General features: G+C 38.8%; 4 protein-coding genes across 4 annotated transcripts; all 4 read right to left on the bottom strand.

The window, feature by feature from the left end:
* Positions 1-353: 353 nt before the first annotated feature.
* Positions 354-2,307, bottom strand: LOC106116605 (tetratricopeptide repeat protein 25-like). The gene has a single exon (XM_013310486.1). It carries the CDS (start codon positions 2,187-2,189, stop codon positions 408-410), a length of 1,782 nt encoding a protein of 593 aa, XP_013165940.1. The 5' UTR covers positions 2,190-2,307; the 3' UTR covers positions 354-407.
* A 552-nt stretch (positions 2,308-2,859) lies between these two features.
* Positions 2,860-4,761, bottom strand: LOC106116511 (uncharacterized). Its single transcript, XM_013310379.1, has one exon. It carries the CDS (start codon positions 4,639-4,641, stop codon positions 2,860-2,862), a length of 1,782 nt encoding a protein of 593 aa, XP_013165833.1. The 5' UTR covers positions 4,642-4,761.
* Positions 4,762-5,233: 472 nt separating this feature from the next.
* Positions 5,234-7,190, bottom strand: LOC106116598 (tetratricopeptide repeat protein 25-like). Its single transcript, XM_013310478.1, has one exon. It carries the CDS (start codon positions 7,071-7,073, stop codon positions 5,286-5,288), a length of 1,788 nt encoding a protein of 595 aa, XP_013165932.1. The 5' UTR covers positions 7,074-7,190; the 3' UTR covers positions 5,234-5,285.
* A 482-nt stretch (positions 7,191-7,672) lies between these two features.
* CPR70 (cuticular protein RR-2 motif 70) lies at positions 7,673-11,706 on the bottom strand. Its single transcript, XM_013310378.1, has 4 exons — positions 11,664-11,706; positions 11,011-11,493; positions 9,121-9,147; positions 7,673-8,305 (listed from the first exon to the last, which is right to left on the bottom strand). The coding sequence occupies exons 1-4, from the start codon at positions 11,673-11,675 to the stop codon at positions 7,673-7,675; spliced, it is 1,155 nt and encodes a 384-aa protein (XP_013165832.1). The 5' UTR covers positions 11,676-11,706.
* Between the last annotated feature and the right edge of the window lie 826 nt (positions 11,707-12,532).

Genomic DNA, 12,532 nt, shown 5'->3' with positions numbered 1-12,532 from the left:
CTTATTATTAAAATAGCACCCTGCATTTGAGATACAAGTGTTTTTTGTTTAATGTATTATCTACTCTATAAATAATGTTGTTCCTTTTGTTAAATATTAATCAAACCAAATAGCACATAGCCCATAAAAGAATATTTATTAAATAACATAAAATATTATACATGTATCTTAAAAAAACAAAGTATACAATAATTTTAAACAAAACATTAAATATACTACAAACATCAATACCAAAGTATAGGACTTATAAAAGGAAAATCTAGTAACTTTTAAAATAAAACATAAGTACATATTTTAATACCATAGTATAAAACTTAAAAAAGGTAAGTCTAACAATTTAAAATAAAAAATAATTATATGAATAATCGAGTATAAAACTTAAAAAGTAAACTCTTAAAAAGAAAATATTAAATATCAAATACTTGAAAACCTAGGGTATCGGATTTAGGTGGCGGCGGCAGCGCGCGCGGTGGGCCCGGGATGACGGTGAGGCCGGGCTGGCGCCGACGCCGCCTTTCTATCTTCTGACTTGCGAAGTCGACTCCCTGCGGCAGCACTGGGAACCTGCGTCCTCGCGGCAATATCGATATTCTCTTGAATAGCACTTGAGTCTCGACACGCTTCGCCGGCTCCATGATGTCCAATATTTGCGTTTCCCGTTGTACGATGACTTTTTGCTCATCGGTGGCGACTTGGTCCGCCATCATTTCGGCGCATTTGCTGAGGAAGGCCTGCACTTCTTCGGGGTCTTGTAGCTTTTTGGAGTATTCGTAGGCCTCCTCGACTTGTGCCCGTACTTCGTTAGCATTACTCTGCTGCATATCGCCGCTCATCAATACGAACAATCCGTTCAGCCACCAGGTCGCATTGGATATCTTTTGCGCCTCTCTTTGACATCTCTTGGCGTAATATTTGGCGAGTGCATAATTCTTTTGAGACGTCAACAGTCTAGCCAATTCGTACATCAACCAACATCTCATTGTGGAGTTTTCGCACATTTCTAAACATGCTGATACTTTACTCATAGCTTTTTTAATATCAATAAATTTGTAAGGATAATTGCCTAGGACTGAGTCGTAGGACTTAGGCCGGCCGACTGGAAGTCCCATTAGGAAAGCAATTCTTCGTCTATTGCTCCTTTCGCTTAGAGTGTAAGAGACTCGGTGCTGACATAAGTAAGCCTCGCCCACCGCTCTATACAGACGATCAATGTAAACATCTTTGTCGGGTAACGTGCGTGGTGTCTTCAGGTCGAGGAATGTTTGGAGACGCTCTGCGTACATCATTACATCCATCACGTGTTTCGCTTTCAAGCTTTTCTCGATTTGTCTCAATGAACGTTCAACGGTCTGCGCGCCTATTTCACGTTCTTTATTAAGAACCTTTAACTTATATTTATTTTGATATTTGGATTCAGCTTTTTCTGCCAATTTGACTGAGTAATAAGGTCGCTGGGCGCGCAACATTTCCTGTCGTTCGGTTAATGAACGTAATGATTCGTTTACAATTTTCTTCAGTTCAATACTACCAACTGAATTGGCGGACATCAGTCTTTGGTCTTCTGTCAGTTTCTGAAGAAAAAACTTATCATATGCCATTGGACCCAAGTATTTCATAGCGAGAACGCGTGCTAAAATTGCATGTTTTCGAGCCTGCATTTGAGTTAACTTTTTCTTCTTCTCTGGTCGAGGAATTCGAGAAACATGTAGCGTTTTTTTCGGTTCATTTTCGTCAGTTAGTTTTACCTCTGATTTTTTAATTAAAGGTAAAAAATCAAGCATCACGTTCCCAGCATTGACTCCTATGCAATCCTGTATAGTTTCTATTCCTTGGTTGATGCCTTCCACAAAATAAGGCGGCTGACGGCGCACCCTTGCTCCACGGCAGTTCATTACAACTGACCTTTCGAAGTCAGACATGGTGTACAAAGCACGAGCTTGCATATTTCGGGCGTTCATGTTACTTGGCTCTAGCTTCAGAGCGAGCTGGGCGTCCGCGTATGCTTGAATCGGTTGGACAGCATCAGAACATACCTGGCTGCGACCAATAAGCATCCGTATATCTTCGGGGACGTTTCTAAATGCTTCATCGTATGACGCTTTTGCTTTTTCAAATTGCTCGAGTCTCCTTAAATATGCTCCCCTCTCCCGATACACAGTCAAAGCACCGAATAATCTTCTCTCTTCCATTTTAAAAACTTTATAAATATGTAAGTCAGATAATATCGTTGTATAATAAAAAACAATATATAACACAAAGCAATATTCTTAAGTATTGTATGTCATGAGGTGACATCGATTGACGGATAGAAAAGATTGTCAAGCATTACCAATATGAAGCAAAGAAGAATGAGTGTCAAATACTGGCAATGTATTTAAAACACACATAACATTTGTATATATGAAGATTAAAAAATACGTGCATAATCTTACTAATATTATATATGCAAAAGTTTGGGTTAATAGATGGCTGGAGATTTATTAAAAGGTATTCTCGGAACGGCCCAAAGGATTTTGATGAAATATGACATAGATAGTGTCGTGGAAGAAAGCTAGTCATGATATTAAACGATGAAATGTGTTTCTTAACAAATTCTGCAATTTAAAAGGCGCGTAAAAGATTAATGCGTGACACAGGCCTTTTTGTTTTCTAGAGTATATATTGCTGCGAAGACTAAAATAATACTTTGTCGAATAAATCAATTAAAAATAAATTTAGGTTGAAACAAAAAACAATAAAAATTTATTAAAGCTTATTTATTTAATAAAACTAAAATATAAAACTTAAAATTGAACTCTAAGAATAATTAAGTATAACAACCCTCAAATACACAAGGAATACGACTTATGGAAAAATAAATTAAACATCAAATATCTGAAAACCTGGCGTATCTGATTTCTTTGGAGCTGGTAAGGTCCGCACCGGTCCTGGAACGACGGTCAGTCCCAATTGGCAGCGGCGCCGTCGCTCCGCCTTTAGACCAGCAAAGTCTGTTTTCTGGGGCAGCACTGAGAACCTCCTTCCTCGCGGTAACGCTGACATCTTCTTGAACAGCACGCGAGCTTCGACGCTCTGTACTGGGTCCATGACGTCCATTATTTGTCTTTCCCGTTTCTCAATAATTTTTCTTTCTTCGATTTGGACCTCGTCCTCCATCATCTCGACACATTTCCTGAGGAAGGCCTGCACCTGTGCCGTATCCTGCACTTTTTTGGAATATTCATAGGCCTCTTCGACTGCGGCCCGTACTTCATTAATATTGCTCTGCTGCATTTCGCCGCTCATCAATGCAAACAGGCCATTAAGCCACCACGTCGCATTAGATATTTCTTGCGCCTCCCGTTGTACTCTCTTCGCGTAAAACTTACTGAGGGCATAATTTTTTTGAGTTGTCAACATTCTAGACATTTCGTACATCAACCAACATCGCATAGTAGAATTTTCGCACATATCTAAAGTTGCGGAAACTTTGGTCAAAGCTTTTTTAACGTCTACAAACTTATAAGGATAATTACATAAGACTGAGTCGAAAGACTTCGGTCGACCGACTGGAAGTCCCATTAGGAAAGCGATTCTCCGTCTATTGCCACGTTCGCTGAGTCTGTAGGAAAGACGATGCTGGCAAAAGTAAGCCTCACCTACTGCTCTGTAGAGACGATCTATGTAAATATCTTTGTCAGGTAAATTACGTGGCGTCTTCATGTCAAGTAATTGTTGCAGCCGTTCTGCGTGCGACATGACTTCCATAACTCGTTTCGCTCGTAAACATTTTTCAATTTGTTTCAATGAGCGATCAACGTATCGGGCATTTATCTCACGTTCTCTAGCGAGAACTTCCTCTTTATATTTATTTTGATACTTTGATTCAGCCCTTTCGCCAAATTTGATTGAGTAATAAGGCTTTTGAGCGCGCAACATTTCCTGTCGTTCAGTTAATGAACGTAATGTTTCTCTTGCTATTTTTTTAAGCTCAATACTACCAGCCATATTAGCTGACATCAGTCTTTCGTCTTCTTTAAGCTTCAGTAGGAAGAACTTATCATATGCCATCGGTCCCAAGTATTTCATAGCGAGAACGCGAGCTAAAGTTGCGTGTTTCCTAGCTTGCATTTGAGTTAACTTTTTCTTAGTTGTCGGATGAGGAATTCGGGAAATGTGTAGCTTTTTTTTCGGTTCATTTTCATCTACGACTGCGACCTCAGATTTTATAATTAAGGGTAAAAAATCTAGCATAACATCTCCGGCGTTGACTCCTATGCAATCCTGTATAGTTTCTATTCCTTGGTTAATGCCTTCCACAAAATAAGGTGGTTGACGGCGCACCCTGGCTCCACGGTAGTTCATCACCACTGATCTTTCGAAGTCAGACATGGTGTACATAGCCCGACATTGCGTGCTCCGGGCGATCATATTCTCCGGCTCCAGCTTGAGTGCCAGCTCTGCGTCTGTGTACGCTTGAAGCGGCTGGACAGCATCAGAACAAACCTGGCTTCTTCCCGTAAGCGTCCGTACATCTGTGTTTGCGTTAGTGTACGCTTCATCGTAGGCTGTTTTGGCTTTTTCAAATTGTTCGAGTCTCCTTAAATACGCTCCCCTCTCGCGATACACAGTCAAAGCACTATACAGTTGTTTCTCAAACATTTTAAAATCTTTATAAATATGTAGGGAAATACAATATAACTGTGTAAATATTCAAAATATTTGTTGTTAATCGTAAGATAGCAATCAATGTTCTTGATAAAACAAAGTAATCTGACATAAATTGACTGCAAATAGATTTAAAGCAATGTTTGTCACTTTGTCATTATTTAAGAAGAACGTTTTTTTTTTAATTTTTGATTTAACCTTCTTTCTATAGTACTGGAAAGATAATTAAAAAAATTATTTGTATTTATAACAAAGAAATACAAACACAAAAATATGACTTCTTCATGTTTTCCCTTATTTACGCAAGGGAGTATATTATGTTTAAACTCGGCGTACGTCGCGGTCCTTTTTGGTATAGATGTAGACCATTGTGTGGAAGAACACATAGGCTATTATTATTTTTTTAATTCAGCACGGATGTAGTCTACGGCAACAGCTAGTCTTCTATATTCTCTTTTACATGAACAATGGTTAATTTTATAAATAAAAAAAGATGATTATGAGAATAACAAAATTTATTATAAAACAATACATAAAGTTATACATCAAAGTAACAATAATAAAGTGTTAATTTATTATAAAAAAACATAAATTTGTACTACAAAGTAATAATAATAAAGTGTTCTAAAATAAATAGATTACAAATCAAAAACTTGAAAACCTTTCGTATCAGATCTTGGTGGAGGAGGCAAAGGCTTTTCATGTCCTGGTAGCACAGTTAGCCCTTTTTGACGTAACCGGGTACGTACTGATTGCTGACGCTCCGCTTCCGTCTGTGTTTGTGGCAAAACGGTAAATCTTCTACCCGGCGGAACATTTGACATTCGTTTAAACAAAACCTCCGTATTGACACGATTAGTCTCATCCATGACGCCCAATATTTCTTTTTCTCTTTGCTGCATCGCTTTCCGATCATCCGCCGCTCCTACATCGGCCATCATTTCGCCACATTTCCTAAGAAACGCAACCACATCTTCTGGATCTTGTAGTTTTTTGGAATATTCTATAGCTTCTTCCACTTGTATTTTTACTTCGTTGGCATTTCCTTGTTTCATGTCACTGCTCATTAAGACAAACAATCCATTCAGCCACCAAGTCGCATTGGAAATTTCCTGTGCTTCACGCTGACAACGTTTCGCATAAAACTTAGCCAGCGGGTGATTCTTTTGAGCGGATTGGAGTCGAGCCATTTCATACAATAACCAACATTTCATGGTTGAATTTTCACACATCTCTAATAGCGCTGCAACTTTACTGGTAGCCTTTTGGACATCAATAAATTTTTGAGGATAGTTTGCGAGAACAGAATCAAAAGATTTAGGTCGACCGACGGGAAGTCCCATTAAGAATGCGATGCGCCGTCTATTTCCTCTTTCGCTAAGTCTGTAAGAGAGTCGATGTTGACACAAGTAGGCCTCTCCCACTGCCCTGTATAACCGTTCAATAAAACTCTGTTTATCTGGCAATGTTCGAGGAGTTTTTGTATCTAAGAAAGTTTGCATTCGTTCTGCATAAGATATTACGTTCACAATACGTTTGTCATTTAAGTTATCTTCGATATGTTTTAACAGGCGTTCAGCTTCATGCGCCCCGATTTCTCGTTCTTTTGCGAGTACAGCTTCTTTATATTGAATTTGATGTTTTGATACAGCTTTTTCCGCTAGTTTTATCGTGTAATAAGGCTTTTGTGATCTTAGCATTTCCTGCCGCTCGCTTAATGTCATTAGCGTTCCGTCCACCAATGTTTTTAATTCTTTGCTACCCCTTGAATTAGCAGATTGTAGTCTCGCGTCCTCTTTGAGGTCTTGGAGAAAAAATTTGTCGTATGCCATTGGTCCTAAATACTTCATTGCGAGAACCCGCGCCAAAATGGCGTGTTTTCGAGCTTCCATTTGGGTTAACTTACGTTTTTTTGCTTGACGTGGAATACGAGAAACATGAGACTGTATTTGTGGTTCATCTTCGTCGACTACGGCTACAGCGGATCGCTTGATTATCGGCAAAAAATCAACCATTACACTGCCAGCATTCAAACCTATGCAATCTTGTATTGTTTCTACGCCTTGATTTATGCCTTCGATGAAGTAGGGCGGATACCGACGTAATCTCGAGCCACGAAAATTTATAACTACTGATCTCTCAAAATCAGACATTGTATACATAGCCCGAGCTTGCATATTGCGAGCCACCATATTTCGTGGCTCTAATTTTAATGCAAGTTGGGCGTCAGTGTAAGCCTGTATGGGCTGGACGGCATCGGAGCACACTTGGCTGCGACCGATGAGCAATCGCACGTCTTCAGGAGCATTGTTGTACGCTTCATCGTAAGAAGCTTTCGCTTTATCAAATTGTTCCAATCGACGTAAATACGCCCCCCGTTCCCTGTACACGGTCAATGCACCGAACATACGAGGTTTTTCTTCCATGATAAACTTGTAAGAAAACAGTAAATTGATAAAAAAATACAAAACAGTTAGAAATCAGAAATTATATTACAATGGCATTTTGACGTAATGCATATTTTTTAATTAAGGTGAAAGAAGAAAGTATAAATGCGATCTTGTATGTGACAACGACAAGGAATATATAACTCATATGTCTATTTAATTAATTTAATTACTCTTAAAATATAAGTAAATTTTTTGTAAACTAAAATAAATGGTACTTTTTATTTCTTTATTGTTACTAGTCGCTATTTCTGCACGAATAAACTAGCTGTCGCCCGCGACTCTGTCAGCGCGGAATTAAAAAAAACTTATTTAGCCTATGTGTTTTTCCAGACTATGCTCTACGTATATACCAAATTTTATCGAGATCGGTTGAGCCGTTCTGTACATACCTTCAAATCCATCATCCAAACATTCGCATTTATAATTTTAGTATGAATAGTATGATTTTATTCAACACTCATCATGCTGGAGTAGGATAAAGATCTGATAAGATGATTTTCAACAAAAAATGTTTCACAATTAAAAAAGTTTATTGTTCAATCAATCAATAAAATCAGTCCATATTTGTTTGAGACTTAAACAGCAACAAAAGAGGCGGCGGCGTAAGGAGCGGCGAACCTCGCCACAGGGGAGTACAGTGGGGAAGCTACCCTGGCGACCGGAGCGGAATAGGCGACAGGTACGGCCGAGGTGTAGGCGGCTACCCTAGCCACGGGAGCGGCGTATGCGGCGTAGGTCAGAGGGGCAGCTACTGGTGCGACGGGAGCAGCGTACTTGGCGGCGACCACCGGGGCGACGGGGGCGGCGTACTTGGCAGCAACTACTGGGGCAGCAGCAATACGGGCCGGTACCACAGCGGGCTCAGCAACTACAGCGGGTGCGGCCGCTACCAGGGGCTCTTTACGGACGACAGCGTTGAAACCGTTGATTGAATCGGCGGAGTAGTCGACGGTACGACGGGTGCCATCGGGATCGACGAGGGAGTACGAGCCCTGGACGAGGTCACCGTCACGCTGTTCTGTTTGGCTCTTGTAGTCGCCGGTGAGGGCGTCGGCCACGTCGTATCCAAACCGGTATTGGGGAGCGGGATCGAACTCCTCGAGCTTGGCGAGCGCGGGTCCGGCCACCACGGGGGCAGCGGCCAAGGGAGCAGCGACAACGGGAGCGCTGGCTCGGGCAAAAGCCAACAGGCACGAGAAGACGACAAACTGCAAAACACGTTAAATATTAATGATAGAATTGTGATAAGTTTAGGAATTAAAAGAAACTATGTATTGAGGACTAGAAGCGTATTAAAATATAAACTTATATGCAGTTGCTATTCTCTTCGCTATAGAACTTAAAAACAACTAAACGACGAATTTTAAGAACTTTTGATTGTTTACATTCAAGCGATAATGTGGAGTAAAGCCACTAAAAATATGGTTGTACTTGAAACCGTGACACCGTTTAAGAGGGCAAGACTAGTACGGTTACGCAAGTTTTGCGTGGAGAAATTACAAACAAGCCAGCGTGGAGCCGTCAAGGACGCGGCCGCTGTCCCCCGCATCTCAATGAGCTTAGACGATGAGTGTACCGAGTCCTGACACTGCATTCTTAGACAATTGAAGTCGTGAACACTTTTACTTCTTCACTGTTATTGTTTTATGTTGAGTTAGAAGAACTCGTCGCTCAGGACTAGAACATATTATGTTGGTAATTAGATTTAAGTTTACTTTTTTAAATGATATCTCATTTCATTGTGAAAATTTAATTATAGTACAGCATAAAAAATAGTTTATACATAGTAGAATGGGCTGTTTCAATAATTAATTGAAAATTTATACGAATATTTTTATCTTTAACAGTGTACAGTAACCTAACAACAATTTCTCTTGAAGTTGAAATTGTCGAAAATGTTTTTAATATTAACCATGAAATATAGTAAAAAAATAAATTATTGCAAATATATATCGCATAATTATTAATCTTAAATATTTTAATATCAAAGGCTGTATATCTTAGTAATGGGAATTCGTATTACCTTAAAGGCCATTGTTGATGGTTGAGGTTAAGATGGGATGGTTTGTAGAAGCCGAATGTGACTATGCTCCTGTCGGGTTTGCCAGTGTATATATACTACTGACGAGTTGTGACACAGTACCAGAGTGAACGCTTAGTATTATTCAGGTGCATCACTCTGGATGTGCGCGCAATTGGAAATGAGCTTGTAATTTGTCAATGGCGGAAAATTCGAACGCGTTCTTGACTTTAGGCCAAGTTTGTTATGAAATTGTAACAGATTGGCGTACCATATACTTACTCTATGAAAAGACCATTTGCACGTATCTGATACCTGTTTTTGGTCACTTTGAATCGCAACGCCATACTATACAGACGTGTACAGCAAAGTTATGTTTTTCTAAAGTTTACAACGACTACTTTTACGACGTTTACGACGTTTACGACGACAACGACAATTATGTTTTACTAATCCTTTGCTTGGTTAGTTGGTTTATAAAATCTATAATAAATACTGGGTTAGAAACATAAAGGAGAAATTCACAACACAGTCTTTAAACCTCTCGTAAGATATATGTATAACAAAGTCTTAAAGAGATTGGTAAGTAAAGAAGTAGATTAGAAGTAATGCAATGTAACGTAATGTTGACGAGAGTGCTTGTGAATTTTAAGAATTTTAAGATAAGCGTACATAAATGTAAGTGGTTATGTATACTAAGCTTGAATAGAACTTTAAGTTTGTAATACAACATTGGTTGTTTAAAGAATGCTTATTGTCATATGCTTTGCTCCATGCGTTAATTCGGAGCCTGCTACTTAATGCATTTCATCATGCATAAATTATTTCATTAAATTGATCAACGTGATATAAATATATAAAGCGAAATGTCACATCAAGTCGAATTACTTAAGTTCACGTTTTGCCTCCGTTTTACATACAAAGGTCTTGTCCGAATTATTAAATGCCAACATTTCTTTTAATGGAATTATAACCTTATAAGTTTTGTAAACACAAACATTACTAAATTATTATTATTAATCTATGTAAATTCAAAGATTTATTTCCTGCCTTCAACTTCCATAAAAAGTGTTTTACTCTGATTCGGTACAATTTTATTATGTTCTTCACAAATTATTTCGTACTAATTAAGTAATAGTACGTTACATCCTACATGTTGCCCGTACATGTTTACATAGTGTGTATTTGTTTTTTTAACATTCAATAAAATTTCATTTCACGCAACTTAATTGTAAAGGTGAGAGAAAGAATATGTGATATCGAAAATGATTTATGTGATTTTCTAAAATTTTGTAACGGAACGCTAAACTATTCAAACTTTCGTGAGACATTATAATAAACTGTTGTAAAAACGGCTCAATCAGACTGAGCGATGGGCCGCGTCTGCAAAATAATACCAGTACCACCATCCTGATGAAGGGCCCCTGATGGGCTCGAAACTAGTCGGTGCCGCCACCGGACGAATATACGTGAGTGTTTAGCCGTTCATATCAGTTTATTGGAACGCTGAACGTTATTCAGGATAATTTTCTAAACAGAATAAAGCCTTCTACTCAATTCTACTGCTACATGCAAACACTTTATAGCCTCTTATGTTCTCGTCTTTCTCCAATCATTATTATGACCATTTGTAATTTGAATGTATACAGCAATTGCGTTTGTCTCATATGTTTTAGTTTGACGTAGCATTTTATTTTATTTATTATATATATTTTACTTTTGAATAACCTTTTTGTAATTTCTACGATAGTAAAGAAATACGAGTTGTATTGTACGTATTTTTATTAAATAATTATTTTACGTATAAAAATGTTTCCTATTTACAATGTTAATAATTATTTATATTTACAATGCTTGTGATCCATACTGGTTCTTTTCGAAATGGCACATTTAATGGTGGTAGATGGGGGCAGAGTATGCAAGGGGCGCGGCGTGTACTACCGGGGCGGCGTGGTAGGCCACAGGGGCGGCGTGGTAAGCGACGGGAGCAGCGTGGTAGGCGACGGGCGCGGCGATCTTGGCGACCTTGACAGCGACAGGCTCCTTGTTGACGACGGCGTTGAAACCGTTGTGTGGGTCGGCGGTGTAGTCGACGGTGCGCTTGGTGCCGTCAGGGTCGACGACCGAGTAGGAGCCGTGGACAACGTCACCATCACGGGTCTCATGCTGGGACTTGGAGTCTCCGGTGAGTCCGTCCTGCACGTCATAAGCGAAGCTGTACTGCGGGTGCGAGTCGTATTCCTCTACGGCAAGCTTGGCGACAGGCGCGGCGGCGTAGGCCACGGGCGCGGTGTGGTAGGCCGGCGCTGCGTACGAGACAGCTGCTGGCACCAGGCCGGCGCTAGCGACTGCCACAAGGCATGTCAGAACGATGAACTGGAAATAATAAAAATTACTTTGGTATGATTCCTTTAATCTAAAAATGTTTTAAATTGTCTAAGCGCCTTCTAAGGAAGAGATTGAATACGAAAGTATATACTTTTTTTTGTTTATAATCATGAAAAATCTAATTACTTAAAAGTCTTTAGCCCTCACTAACTACTCACTTTAAAAGCCATTTCTGCGAGTGTTATGATCGACTGCTAGATTGAGTATGATGTTGAGTGGAACAACGCTCCGATTTTATACTTTCAACGTCGTAGCCTGAGGCAAATAACATACACAAGAGTATACGGTGCACCGCTTTGATATAACAACTATATATTTGCAAATATGAAATATTTATATCACTTGACGTAACTTAAACGTTTTAAAGAATAGTTTTAGTAGCTTAAAAGTGTTAGAGTACTATACCTTACTTAATAATTTAAGTTTTAAAATGCATGCGTTTGGCTGCAGGTGAGCGAATTAAAGTGACTCGGAAATTAATCAAGATATCGACGCTAATAAATAAAAGAAGAACAAACATGCATTACTCAGAAGAATTGAGTAAAATATGTATGAGTATAACTTCAAAATCTTTGAATAAAAATACCAGTTCCTAATAAAAATTTGTAATTATGAGGTATTGTTTATAGAAATAACAAATATTTTCATACTCATTATCCTCATTACAGAACTTCAAAATACAATTCAAATCATTGTTTTTGAGATTTGAATTGTTAGATTAAGATTTAAGATTTTTTTGGTAATTAATTTATTGCATTTAGTATCAAAACGTTGTGTTATTTAATTCATTCTCCGTTAAACATTTTTTCATAAATGTCGTGAAATTGAATCGTAAGAAAATAAAATAAGGATAAATGTCAATATGTAAAGTGCTTTCTTCAGCAATAAATTATCGCTCCGGCGACCTTGCTCCACTACCACGTGCGGTCTAGCTAAAAAAGTCGTCGTCCGGTCGCGGCCGACACGCCAAGCATCAACGAACTTTGTTGAGTATAAAAGCTCCAACTTTAATAATTTAAATATCATT

Source organism: Papilio xuthus, unplaced genomic scaffold (genome assembly GCF_000836235.2).
Source record: "Papilio xuthus unplaced genomic scaffold, Pxut_1.1 DF827714.1, whole genome shotgun sequence".
Taxonomy (NCBI): Eukaryota; Metazoa; Arthropoda; class Insecta; order Lepidoptera; family Papilionidae; genus Papilio; species Papilio xuthus.
Note: the sequence above shows the minus strand (reverse complement) of the source record. Positions and strands in the feature narration are given on the sequence as shown.